The sequence below is a fragment of the Rhinolophus sinicus genome, chromosome 13 (genome assembly GCF_057876585.1).
Source record: "Rhinolophus sinicus isolate RSI-liver-muscle chromosome 13, RSI-T2T, whole genome shotgun sequence".
NCBI lineage: Eukaryota > Metazoa > Chordata > Mammalia > Chiroptera > Rhinolophidae > Rhinolophus > Rhinolophus sinicus.
Window position 1 is genome coordinate 12,143,858 of NC_142513.1, and position 24,325 is coordinate 12,168,182.

The 24,325-nt window shown below is 47.5% G+C and overlaps 2 protein-coding genes across 5 annotated transcripts; both read right to left on the minus strand.

The window, feature by feature from the left end:
- Positions 1–1,815: 1,815 nt before the first annotated feature.
- UBE2C (ubiquitin conjugating enzyme E2 C) lies at positions 1,816–5,865 on the minus strand. 3 transcript variants are annotated; one of them, XM_019749725.3, is made up of 7 exons: positions 5,286–5,865; positions 4,995–5,152; positions 4,504–4,531; positions 3,501–3,587; positions 2,692–2,896; positions 2,529–2,588; positions 1,816–2,069 (listed from the first exon to the last, which is right to left on the minus strand). In XM_019749725.3, the coding sequence occupies exons 2-7, from the start codon at positions 5,093–5,095 to the stop codon at positions 2,011–2,013; spliced, it is 540 nt and encodes a 179-aa protein (XP_019605284.1). In that variant the 5' UTR covers positions 5,096–5,152; positions 5,286–5,865; the 3' UTR covers positions 1,816–2,010. The 3 variants fall into 3 exon arrangements, with proteins under 3 accessions (XP_019605284.1, XP_019605283.1, XP_088645221.1); XM_019749724.3 differs by having other exon boundaries at positions 5,282–5,865; XM_088789095.1 differs by lacking the exon at positions 5,286–5,865 and having other exon boundaries at positions 4,995–5,222.
- A 156-nt stretch (positions 5,866–6,021) lies between these two features.
- Positions 6,022–24,308, minus strand: DNTTIP1 (deoxynucleotidyltransferase terminal interacting protein 1). 2 transcript variants are annotated; one of them, XM_019749722.3, is made up of 13 exons: positions 24,140–24,307; positions 23,491–23,561; positions 22,684–22,780; positions 18,449–18,547; positions 15,455–15,523; positions 15,145–15,201; positions 14,830–14,888; positions 13,886–13,931; positions 11,453–11,511; positions 11,289–11,349; positions 8,103–8,174; positions 6,484–6,539; positions 6,022–6,383 (listed from the first exon to the last, which is right to left on the minus strand). In XM_019749722.3, exons 1-13 carry the CDS (start codon positions 24,242–24,244, stop codon positions 6,245–6,247), a joined length of 990 nt encoding a protein of 329 aa, XP_019605281.1. In that variant the 5' UTR covers positions 24,245–24,307; the 3' UTR covers positions 6,022–6,244. The 2 variants fall into 2 exon arrangements, with proteins under 2 accessions (XP_019605281.1, XP_074173948.1); XM_074317847.2 differs by lacking the exon at positions 15,455–15,523 and having other exon boundaries at positions 24,140–24,308.
- Positions 24,309–24,325: the final 17 nt, after the last annotated feature.

Here is a 24,325-nt window from a genome sequence, read left to right on the forward strand (position 1 = left end):
GGCTGGAGTCTCAAACAATGTCACCTCTCTCCATCTCTCAGCTGTTTGTCTCTGCTTGGTTTTCGTCTATCTGTAGCTGTCTCTGGCAGTGGCTCAGGCTGACTCCCTCTTCTTTTAGCAACCCTATTAATGCATAATTTTACTTTCTCCTGGTGATTAATTCCAGGGAACACTGACTGATTCTGAGCTACACAATGTAGAGACTGGGGTCCCTGTGACAGACACAAGGTAGACCATGTGACCATCTTGGGGCCCAAACACCATGATCAAGGACTACATGGGGGCGTGGGCAGGCAAAAATACATCCACCTTGGCGAGGATTTATTAAGGGCCAATTTAGTGCCAGGCTCTGAGCTCTGCTCTTCTCAGACATCCCCTAACCCGGTGGTTTTTAAGTTCGGGCGCATTAAAATCACCTAGAGATGGTTGGGGCCAATAATTTGCATTTCTAACAAATTCCAGTTGATACCTGTGCTGCTGGAAGAACCCTGAACACTGCTCTATACCTTTAACTATACCACAGCAATGACAACACCTGGGAACGGATTAGAAATGTAGAACCTCAAGGCCCTACCTGAGCCAACTACCGTGTTTCCCCGAAAATAAGACCTTATGTTAATTTTTGCTCCAAAAGACGCATTAGAGCTGATTGGCCGGCTAGGTCTTATTTTCGGGGAAACAGGATAAATAAAAACTTGCCTTTGAACAAGATCCCAGGTGGTTTTATACGCACTTTAGATTCAGAAGCACAGCTCCAAGCTCCGAGGAGAGAAACAGCACAATTTTTGAGATGAGGAAACTGAGCAGAGGACACCCAAGTCCTAATACCAGATCTGACAACTCCAATTTTTGCATGTGGCTGCTTGGTGGGGGTAGAGGGCAGGAAAAGGGGGCTGGGATAGTGAGAGGAAGAAAGGGGATGGGTGAGAACCTTCTTGGTGGGCTCTATTCAGGACAGAAGCTGTGCTTCTCCCCTTCCCCAGGCCTGCACAACCAGCTGCAGGCAGAGCTGACCCCAGGTTGTGGCGAGAGGCTGAGACCAAGCACACCTGGATACTGTTTGTCCACCTTAGAGATCTTCCTATAGGACCCGGGCTGGACCCATCACCTTAGCCTGCTCTTCCCTCTGCAGGAACCCAGCTGGTCAAGGCTTTCTTCCCAGGGGCCCAAAGGCCGGGCAGCAGAAAGATGGCCTGAGGGGTGGGGGGCCTAGACCAGTGGGTGCAGAGGCTGGAGGATCTGCTGGTGATGGAGCAGGTGAATGTGGCCCTTGGAGCTGGAGCCATCTATGGGGAACCTGGGGCAAGGGGTCAGTAGGGAGCTGTCCTGAGGACTCCAACCGGAAAGGATTTTCCAGGCTGTCTCTCCAGATCCTGGGCTTGCTGTGTGGTGTCCTGAACCTTCTTTCTCCTTTTTCAAGGCCAGAGCATCTACTGTCAGAAGGTAGATGGCTGGTTCCCCTCCTCCCCACCCGGGCCTGTGGTCTGGTTCAGCCTCATCTCTAACACAGCTGGGGCAGCTCCAATAGTCACTAACATTCCTGGTGCATGTCACAACTCCAAAGAAGTAGGCATTCTGTGACACCCCATTTATAGATGAGGAAACAGATGCAGTATAAAATAACTAAGGTCACAAGGGAATAAATCCTAGTTACCACACTGCTCAGCCCTACAGCCGGGACATCCTAAAGGACAAGTGTGTCTCCCTGAAGCGAGGATTTCAGGCATGAGCCCTGATCCTAGGAGACTGACCCTGAGCACTTCCAACCTTAGGGTGACTACAAGGCAGCAACTTGTAAAAAAACAGAACAAAACAAAAAAACCAAAATGTATTTATTTAATATATTCACCACAGGGGTTCAACCAGAGACTTAATTTAAAAACACAAACAAAACAAATATGACACCACAGCTGAAGATACAGAGTCCTATACAGAAATTAAGGAAAGGACAGACCATCTCAGGAAAAAAATGAAAGACAGCACAATGAGAGAGACGCTGGACAGCCCGGGTCAGGGCTCTTGGCTGGAGACCTGCTTTGCATAGGTTTCTTGCAGGTACTTCTTAAAGGCTAGAAGAGAACAGGCAGGTCTTGGTGAGCAATGGGGACAGGGGTTAAGGTGGGCACGAGGGCAGCAGGGATGCAGAGGTGGGAGGAGTCTTTTTGGGGGGTGAGTTCCCAGCACAGCAGATTCTCCCTTTGCTGCCCACCCAGTCAGGTCTCCTGGATGGGCTCTGCTTCCAGTGAGATTGAGGAGGGGACTAGGAGGCCTTCATGAGCAGGCCATTTGCACAAAGCTTTGCCTTCTACTTAAAAAGCCCCTCAAGCTATCTTCATGTGGAAAGGGTTAATTGATTTTATGTCAAACAAGCAAACCAGAAACACCAAGGCAGAGGTAGGACTGGGTTCCCTGGGTTGATAGCTGCCCCCGCCCTTCGCACCCCCAAGTCACTGAGACCCTGTTGTTTGAGGTGGCCTTTAAAGGCTGGAGAGGGATCACCCAGTGCCAAAGGAGGACGAAGGCCCTACCTGTGGGGTTTTTCCAGAGCTCGGCGGCATGTGTGTTCAAAGGGCTATCGATGTTGGGTTCTGTGGGTGAAGAGGAAAAGAATGGTCAAGCGGGGAGAAGAGGCTGGCTGGGGGAGTCCTGCAGGTTCCCAGGTTCAAGGGAAGGGCTAGGCTCAGAAGTCACCTCCTAGCAGGCTCTGGATGGAGAGCAGGATGGTCCTGACGTCATACAGGGCAGACCACTTGTCCTTCAGGATGTCCAGGCAGATGTTACCCTGCGTGTCCACATTGGGGTGGTAGCAGGGCGTGAGGAACTTCACCGTGGGCGCGTTGTAAGGGTAGCCACTGGGGAACTCTAGGGAGAGCTTATACCTCAGGTCTTCGTACACCTGGCGTTGGAGAAATAGAAGCGGGGAGTAAGCTTCGGCCCCAGCTGCACATAAGGGGCTTGCTAGGACCTTTGAGTTTTTCTGGGACTTGACAGAAGACAAAACCTTACACTGGTTCTGGTGCTTTATTCTCCTGTCTGGTGGGGACCTCAGCGACCCTTTGGGCTACGGGTCCAAACTGGCACTCTGCACGTTAGCACAGCTGTGCTTTCTAGTCCAGCTAGAATATTAGCTGCTAACATGGAAACATTAGGAGATTTGGGGTGCAGATCTGGAATTCTGACTCATCTTAAACCAGATGTGCAGCTTTGGGAAGCTGCTGTCTTGAAACTCGTGCCCTTCTCCTTGGTCAATGTCCTCACTTGTCCTCCATTCTTTTCCTTACTGTCTGGCCCCCTTAGGAATCTAACGGAGGCTTCTTTAAACCCACCTTTTTACTATACAGAAGTTAAGACCAAGCCCGCAGGCTCAGAGCACGAGGACAGACACACGGGGGTGTCCTGCCTGGCTAAATGCTTGAAGCATATCTGGCGCCTGGATTTCACCTCCCACTTCTCCACAGACCCAGCAGTGACACACTCACCAACTCCAACCCTACACTTACTGTGCCAGCTGCTCCATGGATGGTCCCCACCCACTTGAAAAGGTTGTCTGATTCAGGGAAGGCAGAAATTCCTTTGTCGCCAGACATCTGGAGGAAACACAACACTTGCTGGGCTGCAGAGTACACGTCTAGAAAGAGCAGTGAACCCTACTCCTTAATCCCATCACATTTTATCCAAAATAAAGCAATCAGACCAAATTAACAGTTTTTTCTCAGGAAGTGGTTAGACTCTTGGTGCTGACCATGCCCCTCTGAGGAGGAGTATCAGAATGATAAAGGTTCAAGGCCAGGCTAAGGAGGGAGGGGTCATATGTCATGCAGGGAAGCAGAAGGCAGCTCTGCATCCTTGTTGGTTGCTGGGAATTCAACACGCTGTTGAGTGCCGGTTCTATACAAAGCCCAGACTATTTACAGACTAGGGAAATATATGATCTGGGCACTGAAGGATTCAGGGTTAATGTAGAAAAGGTCATCGAGGAAGGAACTGTTCCAAGGAATGACAAGACTAGAAATACTAAGAGGGTTGGAGAGGGGCGGCCGGTTAGCTCAGTTTGTTAAAGTGCGGTGCCTGTAACACCAGGGTTGCCGGTTCAATTCCCGCATGGGCCACTGTGAGCTGCGCCCTCCACAACTAGATTGAAACGACTACTTGACTTATATAAAAAAAATAAATAAATAAAAGGAGGTGGAGAATTGGGGGTGGGTAGAGCTTAGGGCAGGGAAGTATGGCAAGGCAGGACAGGAGAAGGCCTTGTATGGCTTCTGGGAACTGTATTTTAGAGATAATTTCATTGTGGGGAGACGGAATTAGGAGTAGAGGCTGCTGGAAGAAAAGGTGTAGGTGGAGTCTGTGAACTTACTGCCAGAAGAAAGCAAACTGGACTCCCCTTTTTACTCCCGTGTCTAGCAAAGAGCCTGATGTAGGAAAGGAGGCTACTGGTAAGTGCCTGCAAAGTGGGAGTGGGCACCAACTGGCTGAAGATCCGGGCAGGTAGTCACTCACCATGAGGGTCATCAGCTCCTGCTGTAACCTGCAAAAAGGACATTCGGAGTCACCTGGGAGTCTGGATGGGCCAGGGCTCCAAGTGGTCTCATCTCCTCCCACCCCAGTCTCTCTGGAGGGGCTGTCATGGAGGCTTCCCCCTACCCTGAGGTCAGACTCAGCTTGGGGCACACTCACTTCCATTTCCACAGGAGAGTCCTAGTGAGTGCTCACCCTCCCTGCGTCCAGGCTCTTACAGGACGGTCCTAGCGTGTTCTTATCCCCCACTGCTCCTCTGGCGTCTCTCCCTGTGCCGGATCTCTCCCCTTCGCCGCCCCCGCAAAGCCACCTGATGTAGGAATCCCCAGCGTATCTTCATTTTGGCTCACCCGGTGGAGGATCCTGGCAGCGTCCCTCCAGCTCCCATATCTCAGCCTCTCCAGGAGGCGGGGGGTCCCGGAAGTCTTGGCTTTAGGCCCCACTGCCCAAGGAATTAGCTCCGCACCACTCACCTCTTGCCCACCGAGCCTCGAGCGGCGCCCCCGCTGGGCTCGGCTCCTTTACGGGCGGCGGCGACACTGGCGGCGGCTGGGTCGCGGTTCTGGGAGGCCATCCGGGCGGCACTGGGAGGGATACACGAACTCGGGAGAACACGACTGTAACTGCAGAGCTGCGGACCGGTCGGCCCGCGTTTGAATTGTAACCCTCTGGCAGCTCTGACCAATCAGCGGTTCGCTTAGGTTTGATCTGGCCAATGGGGCACGCCGGAGCGTTGTCACCGTGCAACTGCTAGACTCACCTACCAGCGCACCACTACGGGCGGCGGGAATCCCGCTTCTGAAGAGCGATTGGCTGGAGAGGCTGCCATTAAAACGAATCTGCAGCGGATTGGTGACCTTTGGAAAACGCCGACCATTAAAGAGCCAAGAAAAAGTCCACGTGGGATGAACCCCTGTGAGTCAAACGCCCGAGTACGGGTTAGAGAACCCAGCACATCCAGCCAGAATCCCAATTGCCAGGGTAAAGGAGGGTCTCTAATCTTGCAGCGCCAGTACGCGTCCCTGAAACCGGAGACTCCTGCCCCTGCCCCTATTGTCATGTACAGTGCACTATGGGCGGGGGGGAAAACCGGAGGATGACATCCAAGTCTAGCAGTAAACTCCCTATTAGAAAACAGGTTCATATGCTCCCTCTCTACGTAATTTAGTGTTTTAACCTATAAAATGAGGGTAATAAAAGCCATTCTGCATGCTTTTTGTTTTTTTCCTGGTGTCACCCTTCCACTCCCAACCACGTGGTGCCATCCATCACATTCTGCTATTTGGATACTTTAGTTGGGCGAAGAAGTAAGAAATAGGAGGACAGGGAGGTTGGCAAGGTGTTCCCAGCTTCCTCTCAGAAAGCAAGATATACGTGCATGGGGCAGTGGGGCCTTCCTGGGCCTAAACTGGGAAGGGGAAGGGGTGCCTGGTGTTTTTCCTATACCCACTTCTAGAGCCCTTGATGTTTTGCCCGCCCTCACAGCAGGCTCACCACCTGTGTTTATTACAAACGGTTTAATTGCGTCTTATCCCAATAACTTTACAAATAAAGAACGACATGCCAGTCTGGGGGTGCTGTGCAGTGAGCCACTACAAACTAGCCCAGGCACAGCTGAATGAGATCCATCTAGGAGCAGTCCCAGCGGTGGCCTCAGCCGCGTGGGTCAGAGGGCCACGGAGGAGGGCTGCCAACGTGAAAAGCGTAGCCAGGGGGCCTGGCCTCAGGTCTGCGAAGGTGCTTCAACAGCACGATGCTCATTCTCTGTCCGTTGTGTCTCCATGTACTTGCGCATCTTCTCCACCATCCAGGAGGGGAGGACAAAGGATTTCAGCTCCTCTAATTTCAGGTCCAGGCATCCTCTGGAACAGACATTGAGGAGAAAGGTTGAGGCGAGAGGATGTAGGCCCAGGCTCCTCCTGGCGGCTACAGTCAGGCAGGGGACCGACCCACTGGTGTTACCTGTAGTCATCGCTGGCAGCGAGGTCCCGGATGTCCTCCTCAATGAGGAGGTACGCCTAGGGGCAGGAGCAAAGGACAGTGATCACCACCTCTGAGTCATTTCAGTCTAACTCTATGACACTTTATTAAACATCTGCTTAATGTAAGGGCTGGAAGGGAGTGGGGCACAGTTTATAATTCAGTAGGGACAGTAAGTAGGGAGAGACTGTCTGGGGAACAGTTCCTTGAGACAATCTTCCAGTCATATAGAAACGTATGAGTGGGGGAGTGGGGACTGGTCACTAATATATTCATAACCTTCTCTTCTTTTATAAAAGGACCCAGAGGTGGCTAATAACAAAATGGCAAGAGAGCCAGCCAAATATACACGGAAACAAGAAATCAGGAGGAAGCTATCTGTTAATTCTAGGAACTAAGATCATTTGGTTTTGAACTTCGTGGCAGAGGGGAAAAGTGAGAAACCGCACTGCTGTGTCGTACCTGGCTGCCTCATTCTGGGCCCTGCAGAACTGCTTTGGCACAATGCCATGGTGTGCAGTAGGTGAGGGGCCTCTTGTGAGCTTAGCATACAGGGGGTTTTGTTCATGCCATGAGAAAGTCTTCTGTGGGAAACATTCCTTTCGGTCTTAGGGTCAGGAATAACTGTGTGTCCCTTGAGTAATTTGACTGTCTTCACTTAAGGGCACTGTGACTTATGTAACAGACCAGGTGTCCTCGAGAGGGGCCTAGAGCTGAATTTATGGAAACCTAGAAATGCACTGGTCTCCCAGGTTAGCAATTAAAATTTTTTAAAAAAACTCATCTTGCTCATGGCTTAATTTTAGAGCCTGTCTTTCCTTCCTCTCCATTTCTTATTTATGTTACGTTGCATTTTATGTATCAATGGTAAGCTCCCTGAAATCTATCTTGAAACGGGATAGAGTAGTAAAAGAAAATAAAAACTAGCTTTCAGTACTAGAAACGAGTGGCCTACTGGTTTGCAAGGCCATTAGATTCTCATAGCAGCAGTCCCAGCAGAGGGACTGAGTGAGTCCCCAGGTCGGGGACACTCCATGTGATGGACAAAGCCCTCCATGCTAGTTTTAGAACTCATGCAATGACGATTTTCCTAAGGTTGTTGCTGGACATGAGCTGAAAACTGAGGTGATTCTGGAAGGGGCTGCCAGGTGTGGCAAGCAATTTCACTCCTGCTGACAAGGGGTGCTGCCTGGAAAGCTGTGTTGAGAAAAGGTTTTATTACTGTCTGGTGGCAGAGTGTTGTGACTGATGAGTGAAATCTGTCAATGGGCACGTGAGGGAAAAGTAGTATTAAAAAGTGTGACTTGTATCTCCCATTCCTTTGCACAACTAATATAATCTCGCTATGAGGGGTGAGGTGGGGAGGTACTGAGGGGCAGTGTGGGGACTTCGGCACAGTGAGGGGAACCTGGGGATTACAGCCTGCTGTCCGGCATGAAGGAATGGGTCCTCGCTAACCCTTACACGTCTCCTTCCCACACTCATCAGCCTCTGAGAGTCTCTCAGATGTGGAGGTAAGCTGCTACCAGTAGCCAGAACCCTGGGCCCTGGGCCCTGGGCTGGGTGGGCCTGTGGCAGCAGCACTTAGGAACAATGCTTACCATCTTCCCCCCTGTTGCCCGCATGTGATGCTGCTCGGCCAGCCAGTGCTTGTCCTGGGGGTCAGCTGCATACTGTGAGGGATGAAGTCACAGGGGACACATTAGCCTGGGGTGAGGGGCTTTTCTCATTTGGTCCCAGAGCATACTCTTGGCCCTTGAACAGTTCTTACCAACAATACGCTGTCCTTGCCTAGTGGGCAGACAGGGCTCGCGGACCTCTTCAGAGCAAGCACAGCCGAGCCCAGCAGACAAGGGAACGGGTCCCAATTCCCAGAGATTCTGTTCACATCTGATCCCCACCCCCTCCCTTTCTCAAAACACAGCATCTCTGGCAATGGTTCAGACTGGTGACCGTTATTTTAGAGCTCTACTCCTCTTTGAAAGAATGATCTGAGGTAGCTTACAACACATGTGACTATTATGGTGACATCTTTTCTAAAACAAAAATCAGGACACTTCATGCTCTGGGGGAGGAAGGATAGCATCACGGTTAAGAACCTGGTTTTAGAATTAGGCAAAAAAGGTATAAAGTCTGGTTTTTGCCACTTATTAGATGGTGTAAACTTGGGCAATCATTTTCTTGAGACTCGGTTTCTTCATTTGTAAAACTGAGAGTATTAATACTTAGCTTAAATGAAGTTTACACTTAAAACTAATAAAATAATATTGAATATCAAAAAAAGAATAAACGAAACAGTGCATAAAAAGTGCTAAATATAGTATCTGACACGTAATAAGTATTCAATAAAGGTAGGTTTTATAAAATAGGCAGAACATTTGAAATGGAGATCAGGTTGGGAAATTTATATGGTCACTATCTTTGAGTTTAAATATTTCACTTCCCATGTAATGTAAATGCCAGTGAAAACCTTAAAAGTGCACTTTCTGACCCAACAATCCCATTTCCAGGGATTTACCCTTCAGAGTCACTCACACAAGGATATTTATTTGGTGCAGCATTGTTTATAATAGCAAAACCGTTGGAAAAAACTTAAATATCCATTAATAAGCTATTCCATAATATCTACTCTATGAATTCTATATGGCTGTTAAAAATGGAATGAGGGAGACTTAATTTAATAACATGGACAAATCTCTAAGATATTATCCACTAAATTTACAGTGGTCAGCACATTTTTTTCTGTAAAGGGCCCATTCGTAACTAGTTTAGGTTTTGCCAGCCACATACGGCCTTGTACACCTGTCACATACTAGTCTTCTTTTTTAAAATTTCATATCACCTTTTAAACATGGAAAAACCCTTCAAAAATGTAAATGCTGGATTTGGCCCATAGGCCACAGTTTGCCCTGCATTAGAATATAAACTCTATGAGGGCAAGCAGTTCTGTGTGCCTGGTTTGTTCACTGCTGTATCTCTAGTACTTTGAAAATGCTCAGCACTCAATAAATATTTGTTCAATGAATGAATGAATTTTGGGGTGAAAAAAATAAAATCAGAGAACAATATATATAGTATGAGTTCAATAACATTAAATATCACTAAAGGACAAGGACACACACACGGAGGGACTGAAAGATGCTACCATGTTGTCTGCCAACGGTGACCTCTTGGGGAGGAGACTCAGAGACAAGCGGGAAGGGGAACTTTGTGTTTTGTTCCCTATTAACTTCTGTGTATTGTCTGAATATTGTTATAACACGAATGGCTTCATATGTTATTTCTATAATTGAAAAAAGTTAAAAGAAAAATTTGAATAATGCCTTTCTTTAGAAGGACAGAAAAATGGGCAAAAGATATAGTAGGCAGTTTACAGAAGAAATACAAACAGACTGTAAATTAATGAAAAAGTGCTTATCATCACTAATAGAGAATTAAAACAACAAGCATTTCCTCTTCACTTATTAGACTGGAAAGATGAAAATGAGAGAGAGTATCCGCTGGTAATGACAGTGTGGGTTGGAAGTTTATTACAAATGGTGGGTTTAAGAACTGCGAATGTATGCTGGTAATAATGACAAACATTTACTGAGCCCTAGCAAGGTGCCAGGCACTATGCTGGGTGCTTTATTGCACTCTCTCAATTCTACCAACTCTACGAGGTTGCTCTGTATCACTCCCATTTTATAGTTGACAAAACAGGATCAGAAATGTGGAGCCACTTGCTCAAGGTCACACAGCTAGTAAGTAATGGAACCAGGACTGAAACCATACTCTTAAACACTGCCACAGGAATTCCAAGTAGGTTCAAGAGCTATCCATTTGGAGAATGATACAAGTGGCTCTTAGAGGACGTGGATTTTAAAGAATCGTCAGGCAGAGATAAGGGTGAGGGAGGAAGGTCGTCTGGGGAAAGAGGAAGAGCAGGAATGAAGACACTAAGAGAGGAAAATGAAGAAGTATCAAGTAGGAGAACTTGCCTAGGTGTTAAGAATCCCAAAATAAGACTGAAAAACTAGGGGAAGCAGGTCTGCCCTTCAAAGAACTTGAACTCGCACAGACTGTAGTAGCTATAGCCCATGATTCTGGGACCGCAGAGGGGCTATGTAGTTCTGGCCAGGGGCACCAAGCCTTAGGAATAGGTGCAAAAAAAAAAAATGTGTACACGCGTACTACTGTTTTTCTGATACGTTTGGGTGCTTTTCTGACTGATAAAATACAAATTCATTTAAGAGGGTGAGTGAATTCATGATTTCCGCCCATCCATTGTTTCCTCAAACAGTGGAGATCAAAGCACAGCTGCTCTCAGGAGGGGAGTCCCCTCTTTGAAAAGGGTTAGAAGCACTGCTTGCTCCAATCTCTTCATACACAACGGAATAAGGTTGTGGTTAAGAGCTCAGGCTTGGCTAAGGCAGACCCAGACTAGAATCCTGACTCACTAATCACTACCGATTAACTCTGAGCCAGTCACTTAGCCTTTCTCAACCACTGTTTGTTTGTTTTTAAAGCTTATAAAATAAGCATGATAATACCTATCTTAAAGGACAGTCCCATGAAATAATGTAAGTGCAGCACCTAAAACTGTTTGGCACACAATGAACATACAAGGAAAGTAGCTATTATTATTGAGGCACAGAGGTGTTGAGCAAATTACAAAAGGTTAAGGTCAAAGCCAGATGTCCTCCCTCCCAGACCAATGTCTGACCCAAGCTCCTCTGTGCCATCTGGAGTTCTCAATGCCATCTACTCCACTGCAACGGCTTGCCTAACTCCCAGCACTCACCTACCTTAAAGAGGTGTGGGTGCTTGATGTAGATTCTCCCTCTGGTGCCCCCCATCCCCAGGGCCCTGAAAAGCAACAGATGAGAGGTAAGGATTCCAGCACTTCCTGTCTTAGTGGTGGACGCCCCCGAGCTTTCCCCTCCCGCAGCGCCAAAGCTCTTAGACTTACTTGTTGGCTCGAGATCCCAACACAAAGGTGGTAGATTCATTCAGCCGAGCTGGGTCCCACTATGCAAAACACAGAGAGGCTGGTGAAGGTGTAGTTTACCTGGTGGGCATGGCGGAACACTCCTCCCCTGGCCCCCTACCACCACCACCCTTGTCCATTATTCAACACACAGCTGACTCAAGAAACCGAGTACTTACCACATGCTAGGCCCTGTGCTAGACACTGCAGATAAAGAGATGACTAAGGCAATTTCTGTTCTCCAGGGGGCCAGACATATGTAGATAATCATACCATCATGAGCAATGATACAGGTGAGTGCAGGGTGTGGCGGGTACCAAAGGGAGGGTAACAAGAAGGCTTCCCTGTAGAGGTCATGCCCAAGTTTATCCTGACAGGGTGAGCACGACTTAGACAGGGCAAATGGGAGGAAGGAGGGGCAGCATGAACAAAGGCAGGTGACAGCTGACTTGGCGTGTTGGAGAGACTATAAGTAATTCTGCATTGCTAAGAGAGAGTGCAAATTAGGGAGTGGTAATTAATGAGGCTGGACAGAGAAGCAGAGAGGGGGCAGAGGCCCCAGTATACCTCGTTTAGGGGTTTGCATTTAATTTATTCTGTGGGTAATGGGGAGTCATTGAGGGCCTCTAAACAGGGAGAGCCTTGCTTTAAAGACAGCTCTCTCCTGCAATGTGGCTGATGGACTCAAGGTAGCAGGCTGCCGACAGGGAGGGCAGATTAGAGGTTGTTGTAACAGAGTAGTTTTGAAAAGATGAAGGCCTAGGACAGCCCGGTGGCTCAGGCGGTTAGAGCTCTGTGCTCCTAACTCCGAAGGCTGCCCATTCGATTCCCACATGGGCCAGAAGACTCTCAACCACAAGGTTGCCAGTTCGATTCCTCGAGTCCTGCAAGGGATGGTGGGCAGTGCCCCCTGCAACTAAGATTGAACATGGCACCTTGAGCTGAGCTGCCACTGAGCTCCTGGATGGCTCAGTTGGCTGGAGCGCATCCTCTCAACCACAAGGTTGCCGGTTTGACTCCCACAAGGGATGGTGGGCTGCGCCCCCTGCAACTAGCAACGGCAACTGGGCCTGGAGCTGAGCTGCGCCCTCCACAACTAAGACTGAAAGGACAACTTCACTTGGGGGGAAAAAAAAAGTCCTGGAAGTACACACTGTCCCCCAATAAAGTCCTGTTTCCCTTCCCCAATAAAATCTTTAAAAAAAAAAAAAAAGAAAAGAAAAGATGAAGGCCTGAGCTAGGAGAGCAGTAAGGATGAAGAGGAGGGAATAGCAACTGTGATATATTTAGGAGGTAGAAGCATCCAGGGCTTGACTGGACGCAGGGAGAGGAAGAAAAAAAGAGGCAAAGATGCCTAGAGCATGTAAAAGAAGGTCTCTGAAGAAAGATTTGGATTCCCATTTTGGATATGCTGAGTTTGAAATGCTACAGAAATTCCAGGCTGGGAGGGCTAGCAGATAGTAGGACATACAAATATTAAACTGGAGAGGTGTGGGGCGAACAAAGAGGTATGGCAACTTTAGCATACTCTAGTCCCTGAAACCGTGAGAGTGAAGCATTTAGATCATCTAGAGAGAACCTAGGTGGAGAAGTGGGCCAAGGAGAGAATTCTGGGCAACGCCCATTTATATGGGTCATTGGTGAGGAAGAACATCCAAAAGACAGAATTGGTGAGGATGTTTGGAGAGGAACAGAAAGATCCAGGAGCACGCAGGACCACCCACTTTAAGGGAGCAGAGTTTTAGAAAAGTGTGGTCACCAGTGGGAAATTAGAGAGGGCCGGTGAGACAAGAGCTGGACCGTTTCCACTGGACACAGCCCCAACCAGGACAGTGGGGATTTACCTACCTTACTGGACTTCCTTTTGATTTTATTTGAAGAAAAGTATTCTGCTAAAAGAGCCTGCAAACAACTGTTCTGGTGTCAGCGGACCTTGTGTTTGAGACCTGGTATGAGACTCTGAGCAAGTCTCTGAGCCTTAGTATACACTCAAGTACACTAAGTGTATAAGAGAACGAGCTGAAATAATTTCTGCCCCCAAGGGAGCTGGCAGGAAAGGAAGCTCTGCAACTAGAGAAGGTACCAGAATCTAGTTCGTAAGGTTGTTACAAAGATTAAATGAGATAGAGAATCCATATAAAGATTTAGGGCAGTGCCTGTGACATGTTAAGCACTGCATAAGCATTCGTGACCGCTAGCTTTTACAGGGAGAAGGCTTCAGCAGACTCAAGACCTCTCTTTGTTTTGTCCCTAACTCCGACCCCTCTCTGGGCTACTTCAGGGAGGCCAGCCTGGGGGGTAAGGGGAGGGGCAAAACGGCCCTGGAATGGCGTGCACACCCCCTGTACCACACCAGCCTCTTTCCCCTGATGAGTCTCCCTGGGATGGGGGTCCCGGTCATGCTCATAATCATACCTTGGGGCCTTCTCGGCGAATCGGTTCACAGGATTTTGGTTTCCATCTGATTGGAAGGAAAGAAGCAAGGTGAATTCTCCAAGGTCAGGCCTAGGACTGGCAGAAAGCCTGCTGCTGGTGGTGGGAGTTCCTCACATACTCTCACGTTAGCCCTGGGCACACTTCTTCCTGGTAACCCATTGGAGGAGGTACAAAGGGAGGAAAGCGTGGACTAGAGGCCTTCTAGGACCAGCTCTGATGTCACCCAGCCACGTGGGCAAGTCCAAGAGCCTCTCCGAGTTGCAGTTCTCATGCGTCCAAAGGATGTAACAGCAACTGCCCTACCTACCGATCTTGTGTTAGTGAGGAATGAACTCGCTCAGGCAGGACATCCGTCTAAGGTATGAATTATTACGCCATCTCCTAAGCCAGTGTCCCCACCGCTCTTAAGCAGACCAGTATGGCTTTATCTGCTTCACATGTGGGGCCTCCAGGTAAAGAAAAAAAAGATTCTGTTGCTTCAAAAACCTTAGAAAATGACCATCCTGGAGGCAATGTAGTACAGTCTTGCCCCTTACTAGCTGCGTGAACTTGGACAAGTAATTCTCTGAGTCTGTTTCCCTATCTGCAAAATTAGTAATAACTTCATTAGAGGGTAAGGCTTAGAAGGCAAAGTATGTAAGGTATTCAGACCAGTTATGGCACATTATAAACATTCAATATATACTAACAATAAAAAAAAACCTCTGGCGTTTAATCAAGCTGGGCTTCACTGTTCTGGGCAAAACCAGGATAAAATAACCTCCTCCTGGCTGCCTTCTTGGCCTGCCCTTCAAGGCTGGGTAACTCTCCTCCAAGATGACGTGTTTAGAGGCTCTGATTGCTCCAGGCACAGAACTCGGCTCGCTTTTCCTCCAGGCCCAACCTCCCCACTCCTCCCTTTGGCTCTGTTGGTCCCTACTCACACCATGCCAGTGGCTGCCCGGTCATTTGCCAGGATGTGTCCAGGAGGCCGTCCCTTCCTCTGCCACAAAGAACAGCTGTCAGAGGCCTGACCCTGTGGAAGCCCCACCCCACCCCATTGGCAGGTCCAGGGTCATTTGGTGGAGATGGTTTTACAAAGTGACCAAATGACGCTTGAGAATGAACAGGGAGAGGGAGTGTTTCCGAGGTTCCTGCCTCTCATGCTAGAAAGGCCCCGGGGTGCACGGAGGAAGCCCACCACCTCCTTCAGGAGCTGCCCGGCCTTCTCTCAGTCAGAACACGTGGAAACAGATTACCTTTTTGGGAACGGGGCTCCCTCGATGGGCACATTCCTCGTCTGCCTGCCGGCCACGCTGCAGGAAAAGGAGAGAGTCAGTGGGAGGCCCGGGCCTGGGGGCACAGGTCCCAGGGTTGCAGAAGACAGAGCCTGGGCCACACCCTCCAGCCCCTCCGAGACAGGCCTCAGGAGCCCTCCCAGCATGACGCGACTTGGACCTGGGCGTACAAATGGGTGCTCCATCGAACCTCCCAGCACCCACGGAGTTCACCTGCTCCCCAGTCTGGTCAGTCTCCCCTTCCAACACCCCAGGACACTGTGACTCTGACCTTTATCCCTGGAAGCTCATGGGTCAACCTGGGTATAACTTTTTCTCCATCTGAAAACAGTACTTTAGCCTGAAGGGAAAAGATCAACTGTTAACAGTCAATATTTTGGTGTGTAAGCCTTTCTGCTTCCATTTTTACAGACACAACTCCAAACAGGGTTAAAACTGTTTCACAGTCAGCACAAAGGCACTCCATCATATATATATATATTTTTTCCCCCTCTTTTTTTAAACTTGAGTAATTAAGCACCATTGTTGAAAAATTGGAAAATATAAATAAGCAAAAAAAAAAAAAAAAAAAAAAAAAAAATCAAACCTGAAATCTCATACCCACAGAATACTGTTAACATTTCAGTGTAAATTCTTCCTTATTGTTTTCCATGTAAATATATACTATGTGTTTTTCCTAACTAAATGCTGTTTTTATCTAATAAATATTGCATGCCTGGTACGTAAGTGCTGGGGACGCAGCAGGAAATAGCAAAAGTAAGGTCCTGTTCTCGTGCAGCTTCTATTCTGTGGGTCATCCAGATAATAAACAAATAAATAAACATATAAACAGGGTGACCTGGACCATGACAAATGCTCTGAAGAAGAAACCTGCAGGCAGATGTGAGAGAAAGTCGCCAGAAGAGAGGGCTACTTGAAGCAAGTGGCAGGGAAGGCCTTGCTGAGGAAGTGGCCTCTGAGCTGAGAGGTGAAGGAGCCACTGTAAGAAAAGCTGAGAAGCGTGTCAGCAGCAGGGAGGAGCGCAAAAGCCCTCAAGTGGGGACAGACGTGGCTCATTTGAAGAAGAAAAAGACGGCCTGGCAAAGTAATGAGCAAGGAGAGTGGTACCCAAGGAGTGTGGTGAGGTTGGCAGGGGCCTCGTAGGCCTCGGAAGAGTTGGGTTCACGTGACGTCTCGGAGCAGCACTTGACAGCCCGGAGTACTGCCTCCTGCAAACACTTTTCTACTGGCCCCTGTGGCCACACTCCCCTGGTTTTCCTATTTTTCTGGCCACTTTCTTGGTCTTCTTTGTGGGCTCATCCTCCTTAATCTGGTTCTTTTCATTCTGTCCTTTCATTAGATATTCTATCTGCTCTCACCTATGCTCATAGCTTCAATTACCATCTATCAACTGATGACTGTAATTTTTTCTCTTCAGCTGTAGCCTCCCCTTTGAGCTGCAGAATTATACAACAGTCTGCCCTATGTCTATGCGTGGATGTCCCAAATACACTAAGTCCAAAATTAAACGTATGATTTCCTCTTCCAAAACTTATCCCTTTTCAGTGAAGAGTGCACGAGTCTCCATGCGTAATCATGCACGTCTGTTAATTCATACCTGTCGCCTAACTAGGATGTAAGTTCTATGAGAGCAAGAACTCAGCTTGTTCATTCATTCATTCATTCATTCATTCATTCACTCAATTACTCTATCAACCAACAAACAGTGTACACATATTAAGAGTCATATTCTATGGCTAGGGATACAGAGTGAACAAGATCAGGCCTCAAGATTTTAGCAGAGGTGGGGGTGGGAGGGAGGTAGAAAATCAACAAATGAACTATTAATAATTTCAGATTGAAATAAATAGTGGAAATAAACAAGTGAGGTGATAGAAAGTGACTGCAGGAAAGGGAGTAGTGAGATGAGGTCTACTTTAGACGGAGTGACCAGCGAAGGCTTTCTGGTGAGGTGCTATGTAAGCTAAATCTGAAAAAAGGGAGGAGCCAGCTACGTAGAGTTAAGGGTAGAGCGTGCCAGGCAGTGAGAACAGCAAGGGCAAGGGGCCTGAGCTGGTGAAGCAGAAAGTGGTCTAGTATGGCTAGAATATTGGCAATAGGGGAAGTGGGATGAGACGAAGTTAAAGAAAGAGGCAGGAGCCAGTCCACGCAGGCTCTGTGGGTCATGGTAAAGCATCAATCAGGGTTTTATTCTGCCTGCAAAGGGAAGTCACGGAAGGGTTTTAAAGAGGAGAGTGAGACAATCTGATTCATCTTTAAAAAGATGGGTCTGGCTACTATGAGAATGGATTGGAAGAAGGCAAGAGTACAAGTAGCTCAGATATACAGTTAAATTTTTAGGCTTCAAAGCAACAGGACTAGATGAAATCCTCTAGAATGAGAGTGAGCCACAGAAGAGGAGGGGGTCTGAGGACTGAATTCAGGAGTGCACCAACAGTCAGATGTCAGGTAGGCAGAGGTCAGTTAGAGAAGATGAGCTGGCCCAGGATGCTGAGGGGTAGCGGCCACCAAGGCTGGAGCAAAGTCAAGGCACTGGAGCCAAGAGAAGCATTCCAAGAAACAAACGCACCAGGAAGTTAAGCTCTCACTGACAGGTGGGAGTTCGGTCCTGGCAAAGCTGAGATCCAGGCCCTGATCTTGCTCTTTTCTGCAGCTATGTCTGAGTAACTAGCCGGCCCACCTTCCAGAAGATGTTACACTCTCATCTCATGATGCCTGATAGGACTGAACTCAAACCAGCCCTTGTGCCTTTGATTATGAAGGAATTTCTGTCTCTGACAACTAATGGTTTCACAGTCAAGCACAGAATCTGGGTGATGCCGACAATTCCTACTAATAATAGCAGCTGACACAGGCAAATAGGTTCACTGCTATCTTGGGAACACAGCCATTTATAGACCTGATGTCATGCCTCATGGCTATACCCCGAGAGGCAGGGAGGCAGATGGACCTAAGTAAGCTATGCTAACTCTTGCTTGTTTTAAGCCACAATTTCTTCATCTGTAAATTAGGGATTAAAACATGTATTCTGTGCAGGGTTTCTTTTGAGATGTCAATGCATGAATGCACATGAAAGCATCTATCACGGGACCTAGCATATAGTAACTACCTCTTTTCCGGTCCAGCAGCAACACCTCCAAGCCCTGTTGGACAGAAGTGGTTTGTCGGGCATCCCCCAAAATACCTCTGATGATCAGATCACGTTTCTTAGCGGGGCCCCGAGGGCTAAACCCTGTGCCTATATCCCCTGTCCCCTTTGTCTCACCTGCTCCAGGCAGCTCCGACAGGCCTCCTGGATCAGCTGCTCTGCGTCCACTTCTTCTCCAACATTGTCTCGCACATTCAGTGCTGCCTTCTGGAAGAACTAGGAAGAAGTACAACAGAGGAAAGGTCAGACGTCCTGCTAATCTGTATCAGCATGAAGGAAACTGAATATAAGAGAAGCTTTCATCCTACCCTCACACAGAAGGGAAACGTGATAATGAGCAGGACTTTGAGATCAGACAGATTTAGATTCATATCCCAGCCTCGATGTCCCCACTCTACCCTCATTTAAGGAGGAGAATAACCATGGAGGTGCCCAAAGGATGGTCATTACAGCATGAATGTGTAAATCGTTTAAAATCAAAGAATAACCTAAATGTCCAGGTACAACGTAAATAAATTAAGGTGTAGCCATACCATGAAGTGATATGCAAATACTAAAAATCACAATAAAGATGTATAGGAGAATATATTTTTGATGTGAAAAGTATTCGTGATATACTGCCAAGTGAAGGAAGCAAGTTATAAAATAGTTTGGCATCGTATCAGCCCATTAATGTAAAATAGCAAAAAGCAAACATAGAGTCTAGGCAAAAGAACTGTAAGAATATATATTAAAGTAACAGTGGCAATATCATGGATGATTGCTTTCTTTTTTTTTCTTATCTATAGTCTCTAAATTTTTATAGTGTATACGAATGACATTTGCAGAAGAAAAAAAGAAAGCCAGTGCCTGAGGTGAACAGGCCAGAGTTAGTTAGGCAAGATCCAGACAGTAGAAAGTCCTGATTGAATCTCACTTTGGCCAATCTGAAAGAAACATCTGTGGGATGGGAGAAGTGAGACCTGGCCAGGGCCTCAAGATCTCAGCAGCTTCAATTGGCTGGGAAGAGGGAAGGCAGAAGTTTCCTCCACTGGGTAAGAGGAAGTCCTTGAGCCTGAAAACGCCCAGGGACAAGGTGGTGTGAGGTCCCAAACCAAGGCAGAGAACACACTCATAACGAGAGTCTAAGTCGTGTCTCTAGATTGGTGTCAGTTCTCTCTGGCTTACAGAAAAGTTCTGGAACCTATAACCAGCGCTCCTCCTGTGGGAGACAACCCTGGGATGTACTGTCATTTCATATTTAGCAAGGTTAAATGCCTTTGTTGTTAACATCGCCCCAAGGAGAAGAGTGTGAAAGCACTGAATTAGGGACCTCAAGAGGTGAGGAAGAAAATTCTTCAGGACGAGTTAAATGGAATGAGCCGATGAGTTTGACTTGAAAACAAAAACTAAATTAATACTGGTGTTCCACATTGATTCTTGACTAAATGAACGCTATTTAGAATCATCTAGATACTTCACAAGCAGCCTGTGAGTCAGGCAGTGCAATGAATGTGGAGGGATGAATGGAAGCTACCTCTGGACCTGTGCATGAGATCCAGGGAAGAACAAAGGCATCCTCAAACACTGCGGGTAGAAATGCACAATGGTACAGCCTTTCTGGAGAGAAAGTTTCTCAAGGGAAAGGTCTGTTTTCCCTTTTACCCACCAATTCCATCTCTAGGAATTTATCCCCCAGAAATGCTCAAAAGTGAACCACAGATATATACATGCACGAAGTGTTCAATGTAGCATTGCCTGTAATACAGAAAAACTGGAAACCACCTGAATGATCTAGGAACTAGCTCATTAAATTATGATACAACCGTACAACAGACCACTCTGCAGTTATTACTATGCAGAACAGTGGATGGAGATTATACAGTCACTGTTAACAGTTTGGTATCTCTGGGAGGTGAGTTTTAGTCACTTTGGGTTTTTACTTTTAAAAATATCTGTATTATTTTTTCCCCCCGAGATATCTTACGAAAAATTTCAAACATATAGAGAAATGAAAAGAAATACTCAATGAATATCTAATACCCACCTAGAGTCTATACTTAACACTGTTATATTTGCTGCCACATGTGCATTTATCCATCTCTTTATCCACCCATTTATCTATTTTATAAATTATATTAGAACATTTTTTTCAAAAGGGGCATACATTCAGTAATTGCAGACATAAATCAATAAAGATTAATAATGTCTTGGATTAGATCAGCTATATCTAGAAATTATTAGCATCAACATTTTTTTTTTTTTTAAAGGTGGGCACAGCTCATAGTGGCCCATGTGGGGATTGAACCGGCAACCTTGGTGCTATTAGCACCATGCTCTAACCAACTGAACTAACCGGCCACCCCATCATAAACATTTTTAAGAAAATGGGTAGCTGAGATTTGGGAATGTTGTCAAAGGGATCAGACAAGGTCAATCAAGAGTATGAACTTATTAAAGTTGTGATGTAATCAATTAATTTGTAGCTCGTCTGAAAACAAGTGTGATAAGGAGGTATCTTCACAAGCCATAAAGAGGGGAGCTCAGAGCCACACATTGTATTTATCCAGCATTTGTCGAGGGGAGAAGGTTCCTGAATCATGGTATCCACTATTGGGACAAGCAATGAGAAAAAGGCTTTGGAGGCAGGCAATCTCAGATTGAATCCTGGCCTAGCCTTTTCCTAGTGGCTTAACTTCTTTACTTCTGCATGTGCAAATGTGTGGAGGCATGAGAATAGATGGTGCATTCTGGGACATAAGAGAATTAGGGATACTAAGAACAGGGTATAAAGAGGTATGTGGCTAGGGTCTGATCACAGTGAGCCATATATGCCGTGTTAAGGAATTTGGATTTTACTCAGAAGACAATGGAAAGTCAGTGAGGGATTTTAAACAGGGGAATGATACCATTAGATTTGCATTTTAGGGATCACTGGCAGCTGTACGGAAGGTCGGTTGAGAGAGAGAAAGAAGAGAGGCAGTCAGGGATTACAGTAGGAGCCCAGGTGAGAAATGGAATACTGAACCGAGACAAGCAAGGAAGACGGGCCACCTGACCGTCATGTGGTGGAATGGACCGGACTCCACAAACGGAGAAGAAGATGAAGGACAGGGCAGCGCACTTCGTTTCCGGTTTCTCAGTGGATGGTGGTCCCATTTGAATGTAGCACATCCAAAACTGATTTCCCCTCTTTCTCATGGCAAGTCAATGGCAACTCTATTTCTTAGCTGCCCAGGGCAAATGAGCGGGGAATCATTTACTTCTTTTTCTTTCACCTTGCACGTCCCAATCATCAGCAACTCCTGTTGCTACTTTTAAAGTACATACAGAATCTGACTCCCAACATCTTCACCACTAACACCCAAGCCACTGTCATCTCAAGCCTCCTAACTGGTCCTCCTGCAGACTATTCTCTATACAATGGTCAGAGTGACTCTTTAAGAAGGTTCAGATCATGTGCTCTGCTCAAAACTCTCCAAGAGCTGCTATTTTACTCGTAATAAAACCCAAAGTCCTTCCCGTGGCTTCAAAGGTTCTGCACGAGCCGGGCCCGTTCCGTCTCTGATCACCTCTCCCCCTACTCTCCTCTGGCCCAGTCCACTCCAGCCACACTGGCCACCTGGTTGCTGTGAATGTGCCTCAGGGCCTTTGCCCTTGTTCCTCTTCCGGGACTGCTCTTGCCCCAAGTAAGCATCTGCCCAGCTTCTTTTCTTCACTTTATTCAGGTCTCTGCTCAAATGTCCTTTCAGAGGGCTGTCCCAGCCACAATCTATCAAAATCACCCCCCTTGCTCCCCACTGGGCACTCCCTTCCCCTTCTCTTCCCCATTCCCTAACGAAGTACATGTTTGTTTAAAGAGGACAAAGACATTGTCCGTTTGTTCACTGCTACATCCCAGGGCCTAGAAGCGTGGCTGCCATTATGGGAGGCACTCAGTAGATACTTCTTGAATGAATGAATAAACACAAGTGGAGGAGGTTTAGGAAGAAAAACGAAGAGTTCAGTTCAGAATACTCTGGGTGTGAAGTATCCATGGAGCATTGAGGTAGAACCACGTAGAAGTTTATAGTGCTAGAAAATAATTTTAAGTAATAACAATGGTGACATTATTAAACAAGTAATAAAAACATTTGTTATTTTCCAAGTGCAGATCTGAGCACATTACACTTAAGGCATTTCATCCTCACAATGGCTTCACAAAAGAGGTATTCAAATTACCCCCACAGAGGGAAATAAGTTCTTGGGGGTTCAGAATTGGAAAACTTTAGATATCTGTGTGTACTCGAGCAAGCCAGGGAGACTGCGATGCAGTAAAGGATTGCCCATGAATCTTTTTCCCTGTTAATGTTTTCTCTTTGTGTCCCTCTCACCTTCATGTACTTGTTGAAGACAGTCTGGATCTCCTCATTGATGCTCGGCTGCAGGACAGCTCGGAGGAGGTCCATGGAGATGGCAGGATCTGTGAAACTGCATTGAGGAGGGAGACAGTCAGGTGACATGGCCCAAATATGTCCTTTCCTAGTCTGCCCGGCCTTTGATGACAATAAAATACAACTTTTTATTTTTAGAAAACTAGCTATGTGCCCGGGTTGTGTGTAAAGCAGAGATGAATGACTTTATTTCATTCTCCAAACTGTGAAATGGGTACTATTTTTAACATGTTTTGTGAAATGTAACACTTATACAGAAAATTCTATAACAAATTGTTTTAGTGAATATCCATTTAATCACTACTCAGTTCAAGAAATATATCAGCATCTCAAAGGCCCATCTCGTGCTCGCCTTTCCTTTTTATTATTTGATAATAATTACTTTATTATTTATTATTCATCATTACCCTATTACCACAGGATTATAGAACCCTGTGGATACTACTAGCCACCCTTTTTTCTTAACTTCCCTGCTACCCTGTCTCTTTAGAGCCCTCAAACACAGAGCCACAAGTGTTAGGATCTTAGGCATTGTTTAATCCACCCCCTCATTTTGTACATGAGTTCAGAGGGGGAAGTGACTTGCTCAAGGTCACACAGAGTTACAGAATCTGAGTCTCCTCTTTCCTAGTCCAGTGCTCTTTCTACTGGCTGATGAATTCTTCTCAGCCCGGTGAAACGGGGATCCCCTAAGCTGCCTTTCCAGCCAGTGCCCGGGGGGCAAGTCCCACCCAGGGTCAGCCTTACCTTGTTGTCATCTGTGAGCGGCGGCCCCTTCGCTGCACCTGCCGGTGCTTTATCATTATGTTCCAAGGGTTCTGTGGGGACCAAGGGAGCAGATGTCACCGAGGTCTGTGACACTGGGGTGGAGGTGGACGGTGGGTATGAAGTTAAACCTAGACAGCCCTGCTTCTCAGGTGCTTTCACCATCTCTCCCACCTTGGGATCTGGGGAAGGGCAGCGGTTGGAAGCCCCTGCAGGGGAAGAGAAACTCAGGGAAAGTTTCCTGCCTCCAAAATCCCGACTCCACCTTTTCAGGAACGGCTGGAAGAAGGGAACCAGTGTTCACCGAGGGCCTACTCTGTGACAGGTGATGCGCTGGGCGCTTTACCTGCATTTATAACCAACCCATCCCAACAACCTTATGAGGCAGGTACTAATCTCCGTTTTACAGCAGAAGAACTGGGGTTCAGGGGCTTGACAGGACTGGCCCACGTCACCTAACCAGGAGGGCGGCACCTAGAATTTGAATCCAGGTCTTCGGATTGTGAAAACGCCAACCCTCTCGGCAGCGCCAGCTGCCGCGTTCTCTCGTCCGCGGGCCGGGGTCCCGGGAGCCCGAGGCCCTGCCGCCCCGAGCCCAGGCCTGGCCCGGCCTCTCCAGGGGCGCCCTCACCGTGAGAACCAGCTGACCCGCTGCGCCCGTGTCTCCCCGCTCGGGGCCGCCGCGCTCTGCCCCGCCGGGTCCCCGCGGCTGCTCGGCGTCGCCAGTAGCCCCCATGGCGTCCCTGAGCCTTACAACTTCAGCCCGACTCTGCCACCGGCCGGAAAGTGGCTGTGTGACGTCACTGCAGCGCGTCGG